The 20,683-nt window shown below is 43.5% G+C and overlaps 1 protein-coding gene across 4 annotated transcripts in view; it reads right to left on the reverse strand.

Annotated features, from left to right (window-relative positions):
* The window catches only part of si:ch211-210g13.5 (inactive phospholipase C-like protein 2), a 220,955-nt gene that overhangs the window by 55,372 nt on the left and 144,900 nt on the right, over positions 1-20,683 (reverse strand). For 3 of the 4 annotated variants that reach the window (XR_005941315.1, XM_041173690.1, XM_041173692.1), the window contains 2 exons: positions 10,211-12,697; positions 7,089-7,292 (listed from right to left, as the gene is read on the reverse strand). Coding sequence is in view for 3 of the 4 variants with exons in the window: in XM_041173690.1 (XP_041029624.1) it covers positions 7,089-7,292; positions 10,211-12,697 (2,691 nt within the window). In the remaining variant the exon portion in view is untranslated. The remainder of the gene's footprint in view (positions 1-7,088; positions 7,293-10,210; positions 12,698-20,683) is intronic. The other variant, XM_041173691.1, reaches the window with a different exon arrangement.

The following is a 20,683-nucleotide window of genomic DNA, read 5'->3' on the forward strand; positions in this document are numbered from 1 at the left end:
CTGCTTCACTTGAAAGGAGTGTTTGGGTCCTTGGACGGTGAGGAGAGAGGAAGTGAAGGGGCAGGTATTTGCTTCTATCACTGCTTGTTTGTCCCTACAACCACACCCCCACTCCACCTCTCTCTCTCTCTCTCTCTCCGCCCCCCACACACACACCTTAAACCAGCTTATATTTCAACTCTTTCTTGGACTCGAACTCAAGTTCTGTCGAAGGGTCATGAGGACTCGAAACATCAACTCTTTTCTTCTCCGCCGATACTGCCAGACCTGCTGAGTTTTTCCAGGTAATTCTGTTTTTGTTTTGGATTTCCAGCATCCGCAGTTTATTTGTTTTTATGTCTACAATCATGTTTGATTTCCCAGCAAGGTGGGTGAGTTTTTAGGTGGTACGTTTGGAGAAGCGAACCTTGCATCAGGTATTTCAAACTTTTCCACAAAGGTTACATTCATTTATGGATTAGTTTGGTATCAAGGTTTTAAAGTTGCTTTATCTTATAGTTGTCTCTGGTCGATAACCCTGTGTCAGCCAATGTGAGTGATTTCTTTAGTCGGTTAAAAGGCTGCAAGATCCAACTCCAGGATACTGGGGGAGGGGAGCTCCAGCTGCTCTGGGTTCAGCATGTGCTGGGTTTCCTGTCTGACCTGAGCTGGCTGATAGGGCTTTTGATTTATTGGTGGGGTTTTCCCACATCCATGTCATGGACTGCTAGTACCCTCCTTTAAATTTCCTGAGCAAGATGGCTACATCCTCCAACTGCTCTAGGGTCAGGGCTGTTGATTGAACATTCGAGATTCCAGGGTCTGCCAACCTGGCAGTTGGATGTTCAACTGGGGAAGCTTCCCGTCCCTCTTGGCTACCCTCTGAGGTGGTACATTCGCCAGTTGACTGGGCTATGGGCTCAATTTGGTTCTAACTACACTTGAACTCACCATGTGGTAGCCCCAAGGGTGGTAGAGGTTCAGGGTTACTGTCTTTCCCTGACCTGTTAACCTTGGGGAGGGGTTGGTTCCCAACCTGTCCCATTTTGTGTGAGACACTAATGCCCTCAGCTGGCTGTCCAGCTCCTGCTGCCCTGCCCTGCAGCTCATCAACTAGGTGAGGTGTCTCCCTCACCATCTGCATGTCTACTGGGGACCTTTCATGTTCTGCCTCTAAAGTTGAAAAATGGTGTGGGCTAGCCAGACCTCCAGCTCATCTCGCAGGGGTACAGGCTTCTTTCTTTTTAAAACATTGCTTCGTCTGGGACCTTTTTGCATCTCTGTTCTGTCCTGTATCTTTGGGGATACCTTCGTTCACAGGAGTTGGACTAGCTTCAGCTGCTGTGTCCTGTGGCTCTTTAGCTAAGTGGGGCATTACCCTCACTCTGGCCTATTTGGGAATTTCCCTGTTTCCCATTTAAATTTGCCATGAAGCCATCCATTAAACAGAACATTGGTTCATTAGTTTTCTCTGTTGTCTTGGGAATTCGCATTTCCCTAACCTGTTCCACATCTCCCGGAACATTACCTCCTCCAAGTGGACATTTGGCACCCGCCATACTCCCTTTTGGCTCTTCAATAGGTTGAGGCATCTCCCTCATTATCCGCCTATTTAGGAACTCCCCTCATCCCCATTAAAATCTGCCATGAAGCATATCTGCAAAACAGATCATTGGCCTATTCCTATCCTTTTTAACCTTTGCGGGTTCCTCGTTGACCTATTACTGCTGGTCTAGCTTTGATCCTTTTAACTTGCTCAATTTTTGCCTTGTCTCTTTGTATTTCTGCTTTGTCTCTTTGTATTTCTGCTTAACTTCCAGTGACTCTGCAGCCAAGTGTGGCACCTCTCTCACTGTCTCCTTACTTGCCTTTGAACACCCCTGGTCCCTGTTTAATTCTGCAAAAGGTGTACCAACTAACTCAATTTCCAGGTCAACCTCTTGGCCAGTTTTAAATTTCATTGGTCTTTTCTGGACCCTCAGTAACTCTACAGACCTAACCTTGGCCTTTTTAAATTCAACAAGCTGTTTTTAACTACCCCAACCCTCACTGGTTCCACTGCTTCCACTTGAGCCCCTGAACGCTCTCCAGCTCTCTGCAGACTTTGGCTGCATGTTCCCTGCATCTTTGATTGCAAGTAGCCCTTGCCTAGCCACTCCAACCCTTTCAAGCTCTATTGCCCCCTTTAAGGCTTCTGAACCATTCTGGGTTCCCTGTGTTCCTACAGATCCCAGCCAGTTTCCTCCAGCCCTTTCAGCTTCTTTTGATGCGAGTGATTCTTCCTGACTTTTCAAGAGGGCCTGCCTTTTGACTGCCTCAGTTGCCTTTATCTTCCTTTCCAGTCTTCTTTGGAAAGCTTCCTCCCTTTCCCTTTCCTGTCTCTCTTTTCATACTCTTTGGAAAGCTTTGGCTCTTTCCCTTTCCTCTCTCTCTCTTTCTTCTTCCTCTCTCATTTTCTAACACTTTATTCCTCTTCTATCTGCATTCTCAACATTTCTACTGCTTTTCGTGGCCTTGCCTAGCATTCACTTCCAGCAGCAGAGAGTGAGAGAGACGTCACCTGAAAACTGCAGGGGTGACTGGTTGATTTTCCTCTTGTTTCTGTGTCACTCACACAGCACACCAGCACACGCTGTACTGCTTTGCAGCTAGCTTTTTAGCCCATTTTCCCCTGTGTTTTCCCTGTGAAGTCCATGGAGAGGTGCTGAGGGTGGTGGTGGGGGGGGGGGGGGGTGCAGGAAATGGGCATGCCTGTGCCCAGAGTCCACTTATTTTTCATCTCAGACCATTTTACACATTCTGAGATATAAATCGACAGGAGATAGATTTTTGAGCGACTGCTGAAATGTTTAAATCAGTCTTTCGTATCTTTCCTATCTCCCTTTCAAATGATTCTGCTCGAGGAAGGCCATGACACCTTTTCAGGTGCAACATTCCATGTTCTCTCAGGACAGGTTTGTCAGTATAATCCGCATAGGAATTTTCCAGAAAGTGGTCGCTTTACATTATCAGCCATCTTTTGCTCAGTGTCTTTGCTTGTATTTCTTTAAAAAAAAACACAGGCCTTCCTTAAAATGTTCAGTATGCCCATAAGCATTTCATGGCTGTAATCTGCTTTTCATGACAGACCAGGTGCCAATGTCTCAAAATTAAACTTTCGATCGTTGTGTTCAAATATCTCCATGGCCTCACTTGTCTTCATCTTTATAATTTCCCCCAGTCCCTATAAGACCGCCCCCCTCTAGCGCTCTGATCCTTTAAGTCCAGCCTCTTGCACATCCTCTCTGTCTTTCCTCCACAATTGACAATGATACTTTCAGCCGCCTGGAATTCTCTCTCTAAATTCCCAGTAACAAATTCCCTGTCACAGATGTCTTAACAGGTTTAATGGCATCAGTCGCTCACTTAGATCTTATGCCCTTCAAAGCCTCTGCATGACTAAGATCTACCTTTACAATAGTACAGGAATGGTCTCAATCTCCTCCAATCCTTTAAGAGGACTCAAAATTCACATTGTAAAACAAGGTCGGATATGAATCTTTGAATTATTTCAATTAACAAGTGAACATGCAGAACATTTGTTATCACTTAATTTCAAACTTACATCCATGTAATAACGTAAAAATATTGAATATGCTTTCCCACTTAAGTGGGTGCTCTTGAATGGCTTAAGCAAAATTGCCACCAAATATGACCTGCTTTAACCCTGCACTTGCCAAAGATTCATTTTTCTGGTTGAAAACCTGACAGGTTCTATGTTTACAGCTCTATGTTCACAAGCAGAAGGAAATACCTCCCAGTCCACCCCTGCTAGGCACCTAGGACCAAAGACTTTCTGACACAATAGATGTGGCTGGGAAGGGTGGTGGGGGCTGAGGGGTGGTGTTTATCCATAAAAAGCCAGACTAATAATTACTATTTACAATCTTTGGAGAAAAGTAACATTTTAATCACCTATCAATCTCAGTTTTTTTTTTCCCCAAAAGAATGCATCATTTACCGGCAACACTCTTCCCAAAGACACCGCGGAGACACAATGTGGAATATCAAAATATTGCCCAGTGGCCCAGGAACACAATGCAAAACTCACAAAGTGTGAAGAGGGGCTGCTGAAGGCTTGGGCATGAAGTTAGGGACATGGGCAATACACACATGAAGTTAGGGACATGGGCAATACACACATGAAGTTAGGGACATGGGCAATACACACATGAAGTTAGGGACATGCCACTATAGAGCTTTGCCACAATTTTTAAAAATATAGAGAGTAAGCAGCAGCAAGTGTACAAACAAGACAAACATTTTGATATGAGTCTGGCTGTGAAGACATGGCTTTGAAAATACTGGGATCGATGCAGCAACTTTGGAACATGACCAATCTGAGACTAGTAGCTTTACAGTATAATCTACAGCTAACAGCATCTTAAGTCAGCCACTCACTCACTTAACCTGCAGCTGGACCATTGGTGGAGGCCCAGGGAAATTATTTTATTGAAGTAATACAGCAAGAAACTAGATGCCATTTAGATTCAAATAAAGTCTCTACAAATCAGCTTGAATTGTTCGGCAACAGCATTTTACAGTTGAAGCTGGATACAATCTCAGTAGCAAACTTCTGTAGTATCATATCCATAAGAAGAAGAAAAGGTCTCATTTCCCTGAACTCCATGTTATCAATCTTTTTCATTTCACTTGTAGCTTTTTGATTTACTACTCTTTAACCTTGTAACACTATATCACTTTTAAATAATCGGAATTACTATCTCGACTGCTGCTTATAGCTACTCCAGGAGATCTGTCATGGTACGTCACGCTGGTCTGTTTTGCACCATCCTCACACATCCACTGTAGCTCGTCTGTTACCGTTCTGTGACATCCATCATCCAACTATGTCTAGGTCAACTCCTCTTTCTGCTGCTCTTCACTTTGTCCTCTAGAAAAGATCTCTGTAGCTTTTCAGCTCTGATCAAATGACCAAAACACTGATATTTCATTTACTGGCTGTCACTTTTGAAAGAGTTCTTTTGCTCTTGCTATTTCAAGTACCTCTTCCTTTGTCCATAGATAGAATTTTTAGCATCGTTCCACAGTTCAAAGGCCTCTATTTTCTTCTACAGATACTTATTTATTGTCTGCGTTTCTGAAGCATACAGGAAAGTGGATAGAATGTAGCATCTTATGATTGTTTTTCCTTTTTACAAGCTCAAGCTTTCTCGTGACTGACACATCCTTTATCTTCACAAAACCATCTTTACCCTTCTTCTAACTTATGCATCACATTGACCATCTTCTGTTATCATTTGTCCTAAATAGACAAACTTACCCACTTATTCCAATGTGACACAATTCACTTCAATCTTTACTCTAGTTTCTTCCATTGTATTCCTTCTGACCACCATTGTTTTTGTCTTTTTTGGTGTTCTTCTCAATCCATATTCTAAACTTCTAGATTTTACCTGATCTACAATATCTTGTAGGGCCTCTTCTGATTCTGCAGCTAGCGCAGTGTCGTCAGTGGACCACAAGTTTGTAAGTGGAATGTTTCATTTGTGTACATAAAATAAAACAAATATATTCTAAGAAAAATCAACAGAAATGGTGAGAGGTTAGCAATGTTGCTCATAATTCTTTCACATGAAGGACACTTTTTTTTCTTAAATCCAAAATTGTGTTTTGTTAAAAAAAAACTTGCTCACAATTTTCCTTTCACATTTGAAGAAGCCATTATACATTTTGATTTTCATGTTTAGTTTGGCACATTGAGTCAATTAGTTTGGCTGTGCATGTATTGCATGTCCAAGGATCAAGGTGATGTGTTTGGCCAGAGTTAAGTGAACTTGTGGGTTTCAGTTCCTGGTTCTTTTTCTCTGCGTTATCCTTCTGTTCAGCCTGAACTAACTTCCTACAAACACTACAGGAGGCCTAAATAACACAGGAACAATTAGAAATGTTGAGAATTCTTTGCATTTCCTATTAATTAAAGCAACGTGCTGTCTCTGAAAAGATTAAATCCCATTGTGATGCAAGTAAGAATTGTACGGTCACCCTGCTAACAGGGCACCAGTGAATCTGTTGGGTAAATACCTGACACACATTAAAATAAGTCTAAGTCAATGAATATTTTCACATGGCGCTTTGGGTTGGAAATCAATGCTTTCCATACTGTTCTCTTCTTGTCAATGTGTTGGTACAGTTATTTGTATATTGTGCATATGTTATATTGAATATAAAACCCAATTTATCTTTCTCGGTGACAGAACTTTTAAATGCCAATTGTTGCTACCCCAATGCTTAAAACCCAAGTTGTTCATTTTATATATTCTTGAAAAGTGTCCCATAAAATTAAGTCTTTGCACAAAAGCATTCAGCTGTGCTGTACTTAATTATCTGGAGTCTTGGGAGGTTTCTGTGCATCAATCGCTACATTTTACTGAGATTTCTGAATGCACTCGCATGTCTATGTAATGATTCCCAGCGATTGATTTGGGGGCTCACTCACCAGTCATTCTGGCTTTATGTTGTAATAACTTTTAATTATATTTTATACTCTGAAAACAAAATATTGTGGGTTGGTACATAATTGTTAACTAACCTATCAACTTCAAATATGGCGAATGCATGATTGTTTTGTAATTTTAGTTAAATGTCTAACTACCCCTGCATGCCCTAGAGCTTTTATTTCATAAGTTATTTTTGTTTAATTTTAATGCTTGCCAGTATAAGAATAGTCAGAGTTGGGGAATTAAAGACCTTTCAACTCTATAGTCTGGCATAGTGTAATTTCAAGTCAGGTATAGGTCAGTAAAACACAAGGTACCTCTTTCTTAACCTCAACAATGGGTGCAATTTTTAACACCATGCAAGTGGGTGGCTTTAGAAAGAGTTAAAATTTCACCCAATGTGTCTTCACCTTGACATCAGAAGAACAGGCTGCACTGCTGTAGTGTGGACTTTTCTGTTTCTCCTATTGTACCTCTGAACAATGATTGCTAATTCAGTGGAAGAGCGTGCAGATATGTGCTGTGGAATTGTATCCTTTAGAAACTGGATGAACATCATTCATACTCAGGACAAAATGAACAAAGGCAGGACCGAAAGAATGGACTCACTGTATCATAGGCCGCAAGAACCTTCCTGAGCAGATCTGGAACTGGACCCTGCGCCTCCATGGAAGGATATTGCTCGCTGAGGTTCAATGTCACCAACACTGTGTTGTCGCTGTTCAGTAACCATGACGACAACGTCAGAATGCACTGCTTCATGTTTGCCGCAGGGGTCAGACCGCACAACTCTTTAAACGAGACCATGGCATTCTGTGTAAAATATAGATCCATCCATATAATATATTGCAGCACCAGCTTTATACATTTTGAACGCCTATAACAAAATCGGTTGCATTATTCAAGCTGGAGCCTTTATAGTACATTAATAATTGAAAATTGTATTATGGAAGCTCAAAAAACTCATTTTGGAAATGACATGAAATCTGATTCCAAGAGTTAATCCTCACAAATATCCAAAAACTAGATTTCTTCATAAATGCTACTTGCATACCAACCTACAGACATTTCAACTTACATAAGCTGACGATATTATCTTTGGGCACTCAAACACTTATTTTCGGTGCAGAGAAATGGTGTCATATAGCAGGACATTGGTTGGAGGTTTCAACAAATTACAATGCCATGAATACTAAACATCAGCTTATCCTCCACAGATACATCAAATTCTAAGGGGAATGGTTGGCATAATTCAATGGAGAACTTTTGTCTTTTCATTCAATTTTGTTTCAGCTCAAGATTAAGAATGCTATTGCTGCTCCATTAGGCAGAAGTCTTGCAATTTTCACACTGTTGGAAGTATTAGCCCTCCGATGTCCCCCAAGGAACCATCCTTTTCCCCAGACCCCCGACCCCACATCTCTTATTTATCACAGCAACCCCTCTGCGACATCATCCAAAAGCGCGCCAGGTTTCACAAATACATTGACGACACCCAGCTCTACCTCACCACCACCTGTCTTGAATGCCTTTAGTTTGTCACAGTGCTTGTCTGACATCTAGTACAGTATTGAATGAGCAGAAATTTCCTCCAGCTAAATATTGGGAAAACTGAAGCCATTGGACCCCATTTTAATGTCATCAAAATGAATGGGTTTTGAGTGGGTTAAAATTTGTTTCATTATCTTTGGGCCCTGCTGCAAACTCTGGTCCCTATTCAGCAGCTCCAAAGCACTCACAGGCAACCCTGAGGCCGAACTAGACCGATCATAACCTTGGTGTCGCATTTGACCCTGAGATGAGCTTCCGACTACATAAGAGGTCACTTAGTGCCACCTCTGTAACATCACCAAACTCCTTCCTTGCCTCAGCTCAACTGCTGCTGAAAATCTCTTCCATGCCTCTAGACTTCACTATTCAATGTTCTCCCAGCGTCTCATCTTTCACCCTTCGTAAGCTTGGGTTCATCCATAACTCAAGTGTTCATGCCCTTATTTAGGGGAAGATGGTGGTGTAGTGATGTCGCTAGACTCGTAATCTATAGCCCAGGCTAATGCTCTGGGGACACAGGTTCAAATCCCACCACAGCGGCTGGTGGAATTTAAATTAAATTAATAAACCTGGAATATAAAGCTAGTCTCAGTACAGCAGCCATGATAACTATCATCAATTGTTGTAAAAATCAATCTGGTTCACTAATCCCCTTTAGGGAAAGAAATGTGCTATCCTTACTCTGTGGGACTTCAGACCCATAGCAATGTGGTTGACTCACGACTGCCTTTTGAAGTAGCCTAGCAAACCGTCCCTTTCAAGGGCAATTAGGGATGGAGAAAAACTGCTGACCTTACCAGTGACATCCACAATCCTTGGAAGAATTTTTAAAAATTCACACCAAGTGCCATTCTCTCATCATTCCTGTGATCACTGGCGACCAGTTTTATTTTCAAATTCCTCCAAGGCCACTCCTCTTCCTATCTCTAATCTTCCCCAGCCCCACAACCCTCCAGGATCTCAGTGTTCCTCCAATTCTGGCCTCGAGAGTCCCCAATTTTATTCACTGCATCACAGGCAGTTGTTTCTTCAGTTGCCTGGACCCTAAGCTCTGGAATTCCCTCCCTCAACCTCTCCACCTCTCTACCAGCTTTTCATTTAGTATGTTCATAAAAATCTACCCCTATGACCAAGCTTGTGGTCATCTGCCCTAATATCTCCTTATGTGGCTCGGTGCCAAGTTCTGTTTGATTCCACTCCTATGAAGGGCCTTGAGACATTTTATACCTTAAAATAAATGCAAGTTGATTTGTTTTTAAACTCTGGGCCATGCACCATCCACAGTTAAAAATTATTGAGTGTCTTGCTCTATCACATTTCTCTCCCTCCCCTCCCTGTGTCAAGAGGACTACGTCACTTGGCAACTCCTTGACGATGAGCAGGCTGAGACCAAGATCGAGCTCCACAAAGACTTGTGGTGGGAAATTAAATTCCGCTCAGCTAGCAGCAGCCAGGGCAGTAAAGCTTGCCTTAGGTTCCCACAGGCTTGGGTGTGGGGAGGAAGTGGGAAAGAAAAATCAGCCAAGATTCCCACAGCTGAGCATTATTCAGCCATCAATTCTGCAAGAGTATACCCGGAACTCTGCACCTGAACTACAGTCCTTCCCCTCAAATAACTTGGAGATCTCTGGTCACAAGCTCACACAAAGATTGGGCATGAGGATGACATACTAGAGGGTCACCATATCCATGGAACTGCACAATATCAGGCCGCCTTAAGGGGGATAAAAAGTACTGGAGAAGGTTAGGTTTTTCAACCTTTGAAGAAAACACTTGGAATTGGATCTCATATAAGTTTACAAAAAGCAAAGCATTACAGGAAAGTTAAATCTGTAAAATCACTTTTAAGTTAAATTATAAGCATAGAACCAGGGCACACAGGTTCAAGAGAAGGACAAAGTTAACAGTATTACTGGAAAATTCTTCACACAAGGGGTGGTTAACAGATAGAATAGATTATCGGATAGAGTGGTGGACATGGAATGCTTGGAATCATTTAAGAACTTAATGCTGCACGAGGAGGTCCGTAGTGGCTTTGTGGCTGGAAAAACCAAAACGGACTGAATGGCCTTCCTCACTCATAATTATCTTCTGATGTGGCAAGAGGATGGGTTCGGAGAAGAAAATAGGAGAGAAAATAAGAGGCAAAATTGGTGGTGCAAAAATGTAACAAACAATACCTGTACATTTTCTCGTAAATCCGTTGCTTCACGCAAAGGTTGAGTGGCTGCCCTAAAAACTTCGTCTATAACTTTGATCCCTATAGTTTTGGTTGAAGTGTACTCTCTGGCTTTCTTCCCTTTGCGAACAGAAATCCCCCTTTTCTGGGATTTCCCTCCACCTCGTCGGTTGGTGATGGCCACGTGTATGAATAATGTGCTATGGGGCAGAAATTCTCCTGTCAAAGACTGGAGGGGCACGTGCCTGTATCCTGCCTGCAGGCATTCAAAGGGAATAGTGTACTGTGCAATGAATTCATCTCCGATGTAGTCGTCGTCTAAAACTACAAACCGTAACAATGCAAGCTCAGGTAAATTAATTTGAAACTCAAAGCTTTCATCAAAGATGGGGTTGTCCTCATTTTGCGTCACTGTCTTAGTCCTTTGTTCTGTACAGTCAGCTGGTATGCCATGAATCTCTACATAGACATATGGCTCCACAACATCACCCTTGGCTGCAGAACCTTTGGGTTTCGGTAGATTTTGACCACTGATGATTTTGATGTGAAGCAGCTGGGCTGACACCCCAGGTAGTGAGTCCTTGGCGTTAGCACTGAAGTAGGACACCTCTTCTCTCATGATAGCAGGGCGAAGAACATACCCACAGTTTCCATTCTGACGAAACCAGCCAATATTGAGATCCATCATTAGCCCAGGAGTCTGATAGTTCATGGCTACAATTTGACAGCCACATTTCCAAAAGTCCTGAGGGTTCATATTACTGGCATCGATTCTCATGGGGCTTGGGTAGACCCTGGACAAGAACTTCTTATTATAAATTACAAAGTCCTCTGGATATTCATTGGCATATCTGCTTGCCACTACCTCATTAAATGAACAGATTTCCCAATATTTCTGCTTTCTTTTGGAAACTTCGAAGTCCTTAAACTGCACCGATTTGCAGACGCTCACTAGATCAGACAGCTCTTTGGAAAGCCTCAGTTTTTTCTCAGTGACTGTGTTCAATTGATCAGCATCATCTTCCCCCATCCTTTGACACATTTCAATTCCTTCATCTTCATCACTAACATCTCCTTCAGAATCACAACAATTCCCAGGTAACTTTTTACCTTTTAGAAGAATCTTCCCTTTGAGTTGTTCTGGCGATGGGAGATAACTCTCCTCTGGGCCCGGAGAGTCCGTATGCAGTCTATCTCCCAGAATCTTCTTTAGATGCTGAGCCATCACTTTCTGCTGTTTAACTGAACAATGTGTGACCAAGCAAAGGATCAGTGGATGTTCAGAAGCCACAAAGGCATACTTGTTTATCACATCAAGAACACACCGAAAGGCTACCTGTGTTGTCATCAAACGACCAACATAAATTGAAGGCTCGTTATCGGGACCATCCCAAACCACCAGTTCAATACTACGGCAACCCATCTTCAGAGCTCGGATATACCCATTAATATCTGAAGAGCCCCAGAAATGGTCTTCCAACAGACAAGCGTTATGGGATGCATTAATGTAGTAATGGGACAAAGGCTGAGTCATATCTTGGCACACATTTTCATGTTGCAGATCAAAAATATGACAATCAATTGATAGGAGATAATTTGTGAAGCCATCTATGGAGAGGAATCCTTTTTCCTGGCCTTCCTGTGATGGTTCATATTTGCGAATGATTTCCAAACATGTATCTTCCATGACACCCTCCATCCCCTGTTCTGCATCCAGGAATAGCATAAGGTCCTTGGAGTCGAGGTATTCTTTATTGCTGGAAAACTGTACGAGCAGAAAAAACACTTCTGGCCGTGTGCAGAGCTCACAGTAAGCCTCGGTGAAGATCTCCAATGTAACCTCCGTCCCCAGTTTGTCCTTTGCTTTCTGTAATTCTTTGAATTTAAGTTCAGCTTTTGTGGTCCTCATTCCAGGGCTTAGGCCCTTAATTAGTTGGACAGCCTCAGCCAGTGGAATGTGACCCTCTTTTGCAACATCTGCAGCATGAAATACAGATTCCAGCCATGAAGAGCGTAAGCTGTTTTGATTTGACTCTATCATGTGAAGTGTGTGCTTTCCATATGAAACCAGGTACCTCAGTCCCATAACCCAAGTGTTCACAATATCAGCAGAACTAGCCACCAAGTCTAATGACTCATAGTTTTCCCCATATATTATTGAAAAAGCACATTCGTCTGAGAATTGGTCCGATATCCCATTATTGCGAAGCACAGGTGTCTTCTTTCCCAATCTCACTTCTTTGATGGATTTGATGTCAATTTTTGCCTTTTCAGAGTCTTTTTTAGACGGCTCCCATCTCAGGGACCTCATGTCGGAGCCGAGGATAAAGTAACGGTTGTACACTCTGGAGTTGGAGCGAACCTTTTTCATCTCACATCCCTCCAGCATGAAGGAAATGCAGGCAGCGGCGCTGCTAATTTTCCGGTCGTTGGGCATACTGCTGAAAGAGACCGTTTTCTTCCTGTCCCGTCTCTGTCGTGACCCATCCTGAAGCAAACAAGAAATTCAAGTAGAACAAAATCAGTAAGAGCTGATAAAACAATTGCTTAACAATTGCCCCAAGTAAGAGGTCAGTAAGAGGGTTGCACTGAAAAAGTTACAGGATTCTACAAGTAAACTTACTTCCTGCCCCCACCCTTTGAAACTAGCATGTATGGGCAGATGGCATTATATACTGTAGCTAAACTCAAAGATACATTTTTCCATTTTAATTAATTTTTGACGGGCTTATTCTGAAAAGCAATGGCTTTCCAGCGCCCTTTTTTCAAATGCTATTTGTCATCAACTTGACACTCACATCTAACCCAAAGCAGAGTCCCTGCAGAAAATTGAAAGTCATTTGTAATAATTATTGTATAAAAAACAGAATCTAATAGGTGTCAGTGAAACCCCAGTGTGGTCTGCCCCAATCCATTACTCATTCAAACTACATCTGCAAAATTACACATGTGGCAGTCACCCAAGAAAATACAAATTCATGCTTTTCTGTGAAGTGCCATGACCTTAAATAGTATTTGCAGTTTTCAAAACATACAGCAACTGCCCAACCACTTAATGGTCTTAAAATTGCTTTCACAAGAATAGCTACTCTCAAAACGTCACTAGGAAAAAGATGAGAAATTCAGACAGTAAGTATCCTGCTCTATATCCATGAAGATATCTTAACAAACCCACCCATTTTCATCCAATTTAACCCTTTTGTAGATCTCAGACTACTTGTGTGAACCAATGGTTTCAGCTGCTTGTGGGCTGATAGCAAAGTAAGTTCTTGCAAGTTATCAATATCTTTTGATCTAGTTTGTGTGAAATGTTAACAGGAGTTCACGAGCAGTCTGTTGATAAACCTATCATCAACTCTATGATAAGCTCCAAGATGGATATCTTGAGCTAAAGAGCAGCAGCAACAACACTGTAACGATAATTTAATATAGTTGCTTGGTAGTACAGAACTTGACTATTGCTGGGAAAAGAGCCATGCTGAAGTTTCTCATCTCACACTCCATTTCATGAGTCAGGTTCACAATGTGGCTCACTCATGCTTCCTAGAGACTGCATATATTCATAGGCAGGGAACTGGCCTCTGCAGGTAAAATAAGCATGTCCAGGCATTGCACCTTTTTTAAAAGTTAAACAAAAGCGCAGAGGACAATATTCCCCTGGTGCATCCTTCATGGCAATGTCTCAACCAATCAGCACCCCTTTCTCATGCAGTATAAATTGTTGCACCCTTTAAAATTTGACATTCTTAGGAATGCACTGATGAGTGTGAGATGAAAAGCTTCAACAGAATGTCTTTTTTTTTCAGTGATAATTTAATAGTAGTTTTAAGGTTGCTTCTCAAGTCTCCTAACATTGGAGGGGCATAGGAATTTCTTATTTACAAACACACAACTTGATATTAGGAAAATACTTGCATTTACAAAGAAAGAACAAATTAGGGTTTTTAATACCATCTTTCACAATTTGGGATGCCCAAAGTGCTTCAAGACCAGTGAAGTTTTTAACTGGAATACAAGGAAATGTACCACCCAACTCGCACAAATAAAAATAACCAACTAATCTGATTTATCCTGGGTTATTCTAGACTTTTGAACATGTTGTGCACGGATCTCAAAATAGCTGATGAAGGTTTCATGCTATTCAATAAAATAGCAACTGACAGAAAGAAACATTCCTCAATAACAATGAACCAATTGAAGACAAATGAAAGTTATGGCCTGGTAGCATCTTCATGAAACTCTTGTAGTTCAATGTGAACCAAAGGCAGTGTTGGCCATGGAATCACATACTGAACCATCAAAATACTGAATTGTGGTGTGATCTTGTGAAGGTACGCAACCAAGATCCTTCACATATTAAGATGGTAATCACTGTTGTACCAGGTAGAAGCCAGATTAAGTGGGACAGGGAATAAAAATCAAGAATTCAGAATAGCGTAATGGTAAATAATACAATATAAATCCATTTAGCAGTATAAAGATGAATAAATCAATGGACCGTATTGAAATTTCTCTCTCTCTCTCTTTAGGAGGGCAGCAATGATTTTTCAAATGACAACTTACCCATATAGTCAGTTTACAATTGTAAACAGGCTAACTCAAACTAGTGCCAGATGTTTTCCTGTGAACCTGCTATATTCAACAATAGAACACTGCTCAATTTGAGATGATTTCCTGGTTACGAGGCTATGGCAAAACTTTAAAGTGCTTATAGATGTTCCTCCCCACAGGGCCTCAGTTTGTGTGAAGGTGGAACCAATGATAACCTTAGTCTAGTTTGAGGTGAAAGGGACAGTTCACATCCTATGATACTTAAAAATATGATGGAATTAAATTTATTTTTAGAAGAAGCAACATTTTGTGGCTTATAGACTCATTTAAAGACGATCAAAAATTAACTCCTTCAGATGAACAGTTGATAAGGTAACAAGGCTGGAATTAAAGACTATAGAAGTTGAGCATAGCAAAACCTGCAGATCAAAGTGCTTAACCAGTGATACCAAATAAAAGTGTTAAACTCTTCTATCTTTACACATGATGCAATGGAGGTCCAAGGGCCCAAACACTCCTTTCAAATGAAGCAGCATTTCACTTGCACTTCCCTCAATTTAGTCTATTGCATTCGTTGCTCCCAATGTGGTTTCCTCTACATTGAAGAGGCCAAACGCAGACTGGGTGACCACTTTGCGGAACACCTTTGGTCTGTCCGCAAGCATTACTCAGACCTCCCTGTCGCTTGCCATTTCAACACTCCACCCTGCTCTCATGCCCACATGTCCATCCTTGGCCTGCTGCATTGTTCCAGTGAAGCTCAATGCAAACTGGAGGAACAGCACTTCATCTTCCGACTAGGCACTTTACAGCCTTCCGGACAGAACTATGAGTTCAACAATTTTAGATCATGAGCTCTCTCCTCCATCCCCACCCCCTTTCCGATCCCCCTGCCTTTTTTTTCTAATAATTTATATAGATTTTTCTTTTCCCACCTATTTCCATTATTTTTAAATGTAGTTCCATCCATTGGTTTACCTCTACCTTTTAGCCTATTTCGATCCCTTCCCTTCACCCCACCCCCACTAGGTCTATCTGTACCTTGTTTGTCCTGCTTTCTACCCTTAATTAGCACATTCCTTAGATAATATCACCACCTTCAACACCTCTTTGTCCTTTTGTCTATGACATCTTTTGGCAATCTCCACCTATCACTGGCCCTCTATCCAGCTCTACCTGTCCCCCCCATCCCCCCCATCCCCCTTAAACCAGTTTATATTTCACCTCTTTTCTATTTTTACTTAGTTCTGTTGAAGAGTCATATGGACTCGAAACGTTAATTGTGTTCCTCTCCGCAGATGCTGCCAGACCTGCTGAGTTTTTCCAGGTATTTTTATTTTTGTTTTGGATTTCCAGCATCTGCATTTTTTTGCTTTTATGCAATGGAGGTAATTTGTATAAGTCTGCCAAGCAGCTTACAATGTGCAACATAACACAGAGATCAGGAATTGTATTAACTGGTCTATCAAAGTAGTCACATCACCACAATCAGTGGGTATTTATCTCTGTCCATGTTGCTCTGTGAAGGAACTGGATTATTCAAGCTATTCCCCCAACTCCTTTTACCCAGTCCAACAATGCACTTCTACAAACAGGGCCAGCCACCTATGAACCAAAGTGCTGCCTTAATCACGAAGCAAAACTAGTGTGTTGCAGGATTAGCATTTGCCCACTTGGTACAAGCGATGCTCAATATGTCCCTTTGAATAGGTGCCAGAAAAATGTGCCACATAGTTCAATTTAATCCACGTTAAAATTACTGGGCTCTACGTTAGATGCAAGAGATTCACACAGAAGCAAAAATTAAAGGGCTGCACAATATTAAAATTACAACCAGTTTATTTCTTGACTTATAATTAAGTTTCCTGGAATCGTTTACTGTACATTCTTGCCTCTGTGCCTGAGGCGTTCTATTTCACTGGCATGGCATGGAAATACTGTTGACCTGAGTAAATTAAATGGTCTATGGCTGCTGCTCAAGCTGCTCCCTCAATTGCCCTGAAATAATTTAAGAGATTGATGTTCAACATGTCCAGCCATTGTGGAGCAACAAGCAGTGAAGGGAGTAGGATACTGAACATAGTCAAAACAATGAAGTATGTCACAGGAAGACATGTCCAAACTGTTGTGTTCTTGTCAAGCCACATCCTGAATACCAGGCGAAATCGTCCCAGGTTTGCATTAAATGAGGTAGCGGGCGGGAAAATGGATGTTTAACCCACTGGCCGCAATGGCGTCTTTTCGCACCATATCCTCCAATTTCCGGCATGTCTCGTCTCATTAATTATGCATTCATGGGGAACACACCGACTCACTGGTGGGCAGGCTCAGATTTTCCCACCAGGGCGTAACCTCAATGCTTCCTCGCTCTGGGCACCATATTTAAGGTATACCAGAGTGCATGCCGACTTCATGTCTTCAGACCAGGACTGCTCCTGGCAACAGATGACCCCATAAGCAAAAAAGAAAGCAACCCCCAAAGTCTAGTGATGCTGCTCTGAGGTGCCTGTTGGTTGCAGTGGAAGGACACAGTGATGTCCTATATCCCAGCTCTGGCTGCAGGAGGTTCACCAGAGTCACTAATCCGGCCTGGGAGGCGGTGGTAGTGGTGGTCAGCGCCACTGGAGCACAGAGGTCAGCCATCCAGTGCTCTCATCCATTCTGGAAGGGTAAGTCAACTACCTCATCATTCACAACTCACACACTGCCAAACCCATCACATATCCACAGGGATCTCACACCTCAAGGGACAACACCACTAACTCTCACACACACCCTCACATCTCCACCAGCCTCATATCCTCTGGACCTCACGTCCTCATCTTGTCGATGGTTCCGCTCACCACACAAACATTCCACACAGCCCCTTGTGTCCTGCTCACACTCTCTCCATCTGTTTTCATGCAGGAGAAGCTGGCTCATAACAGCAGGGAGGGATCCCAGACCAGGGGTGGCACGGCCTATGTTAGACCCCTCAGTCACTTTGCAGAGTGTGCCATCAGGTTGCCTGGTGAGGACATAGACCATGCCTGCGCCAATGGGGTAGTTGGCGGTGACACCCACGTGAGGATCCTGCACGATATCATCCCTCCCTCAATGCAACTGTGAGTGCTCTCTCTCCTGCTTTTGACTCTGCTGCCATACATTACTTATCTCCAACAGGAACGCAAGCTCCAACAACTCATCGACACCAACGCCCATCCAGGACCCTCCACCCCTGCCCATCCCTCTGTCCCCATCCCGTCTTCCAATCCCAGCCCCGGCCGTGTATTCGCTATATCCCCTGACCTTCCCCTCTCCGATGCTGAATGTTCAGTGCTCAGCAAAGGACTTAGTTTCATACCCCTACGCCCTCACCTCAATGAATTTCGGGCTCGGCATGATGCTGAACCCTTCTTCCGCCGTCTTCGTCTCCGGGCTCACTTCTTTGGGCAGGAGTCCTCTCCCCGTTCAACGGATCCTTTTACCCACCTCCAATATTCTCCCTCCACCTGGACCCCTCCCTCTGGATTCTTACCTGCTCTTGATCTTTTCATTGAGAACTGTCGGCGTGACATTAGTCATCTCAATTTTTCTGCTCCTCTCACCCACTATAACCTGTCTCTTTGTGAACTTGCTGCACTCCATTCTCTCAGGTCCAACCCTGACATTGTCATCAAACCCACTGACAAGGGTGGTGCTGTTGTTGTCTGGCGCACTGACCTCTACCTCGCAGAGGCTGAGCGTCAACTCGCAGACACTTCCTCCTATCTCCCCCTGGACCATGACCCCACCACTGAACATCAAGCCATTGTTTCCAGGACTGTCACTGACCTCATCTCCTCTGGAGATCTTCCCTCCACATCTTCCAACCTCATAGTCTCCCAACCTCGGATGGCCTGCTCCTACCTCCTACCCAAAATCCACAAACAGGACTGTCCTGGCAGACCAATCATGTCAGTCTGTTCCTGCCCCATGGAACTCATTTCTTGCTATCTTGACTCCATTCCCTCTCCCCTTGTCCAGTCTCTTCCCACCTACATCCACGATTCCTCTCACATCCTACATCATATCAACAATTTCCAGTCCCCTGGCCCCAACCATCTCTTCTTCACCATGGACGTCCAATCTCTCTACACCTCCATCCCCCACCGGGATGGTCTGAGGGCTCTCCGCTTCTTCCTCGAACAGAGGCCCGAACAATCCCCATCCACCACTACTCTCCTCCGTCTGGCTGAACTTGTTCTCTCGCTGAACAATTTCTCCTTAAACTCATCTCACTTGCTCCAAATAAAAGGTGTGGCTATGGGTACCTGCATGGGCCCCAGTTATGCCTGTCTCTTTATGGGGTATGTGGAACATTCCTTGTTCCAGTCCGACTCTGGCCCCCTCCCACAACTCTTTCTCCGGTACATCGATGATTGCTTCGGGGCTGTTTCATGCTCTCGTCTGGCCCTGGAAACATTTATTAATTTTGCTTCCAATCTCCACCCCTCCATCATTTTCACATGGCCCATCACTGACACTTCCCTCACCTTCCTTGACCTCTCTGTCTCAATTTCTGGCGATAGGCCGTCCACCAATATTCATTACAAGCCTGCCGACTCCCACAGCTACATTGACTACAGCTCCTCACACCCCGCTTCCTCTAACGACTCCATTCCATTCTCTCAGTTCCTTCACCTCTGTCACATCTCCTCTGATGATGCCACTTTCCAAAACAGTTCCTCTGACATGTCTTCCTTCTTCCTTAACCAAGGTTTTCCACCCACGGTGGTTGACAGGGCCCTCAACCATGTCCGGCAAATCTCCCGTGCATCCGCCCTCACACCTTCCTCTCCCTCCCAGAACCATAATAGGGTCCCCCTTGTCCTCCCTTATCACCCCAACAGCCTCTGCATTCAAAGGATCATCCTCCGCCATTTCTGCCAACTCCAGCATGATGCCACTGTCAAACACAACTTCCCTTCACCCCCCCACCCCCGGCAGCATTCCGTAGGGATCGTTCCCTCCGGACACCCTGGTCCATTCCTCCATCACCCCCTACACCTCAACCCCCTCCCACGGCATCTTCCCATGCAACCGCAGAAGGCGTTACACCTGCCCCTTTACTTCCCCTCTCCTCATCGTCCAAGGGCCCAAACACACCTTTCAAGTGAAGCAGCATTTCACTTACACTTCCCTCAATTTAGTCTACTGTATTCGCTGCTCACAATGCGGTTTCCTCTACACTGGAAAGACCAAACATAGACTGGGTGACCGCTTTGCAGAACACCTTCGGTCTGTCTGCAAACATGACCCAGACCTCCCTGTTGCTTGCCATTTCAACACACCACCCTGCTCTCATGCCCACATGTCCGTCCTTGGCCTGCTGCATTGTTCCAGTGAAGCTCAACACAAACTGGAGGAACAGCATCTCATCTTCCGACTAGGCACCTTACAGCCTTCCGGACTGAATATTGAGTTCAATAACTTCAGATCATGAACTCTCTCCTTCATCCCCACCCCCTTTCTGATCCCCCTTTTCCCATATTTTATATTTTTTAAATATATTTTTTTTTCCCACCTATTTTTAAATCCATCGCTTTATCTCCACCTTTTAGCCCACTTCGATCCTTTCCCCTCACCCCACCCCAACTAGGGCTATCTGTACCTTGCTCATCCTGCTTTCTACCCTTAATGTCACCATTAGCACATCCCTTAGCTAATATCACCACCATCAACACCCCTTTGTCCTGTTGTCTATGACATCTCTGGCTATCTCTTCTTTGCCTCCACCTATCACTGATCCTCTATCCAGCTCTAACTGTCCCACCCCCCTCTACCAGCTTATATTTCACCACATTTCTAAATTTCTTTAGTTCTGATAAAGAGTCATACGGACTTGAAACGTTAACTGTGTTCCTCTCCGCAGATGCTGTCAGACCTGCTGAGTTTTTCCAGC

Source organism: Carcharodon carcharias, chromosome 23 (assembly GCF_017639515.1).
Source record: "Carcharodon carcharias isolate sCarCar2 chromosome 23, sCarCar2.pri, whole genome shotgun sequence".
Taxonomy (NCBI): Eukaryota; Metazoa; Chordata; class Chondrichthyes; order Lamniformes; family Lamnidae; genus Carcharodon; species Carcharodon carcharias.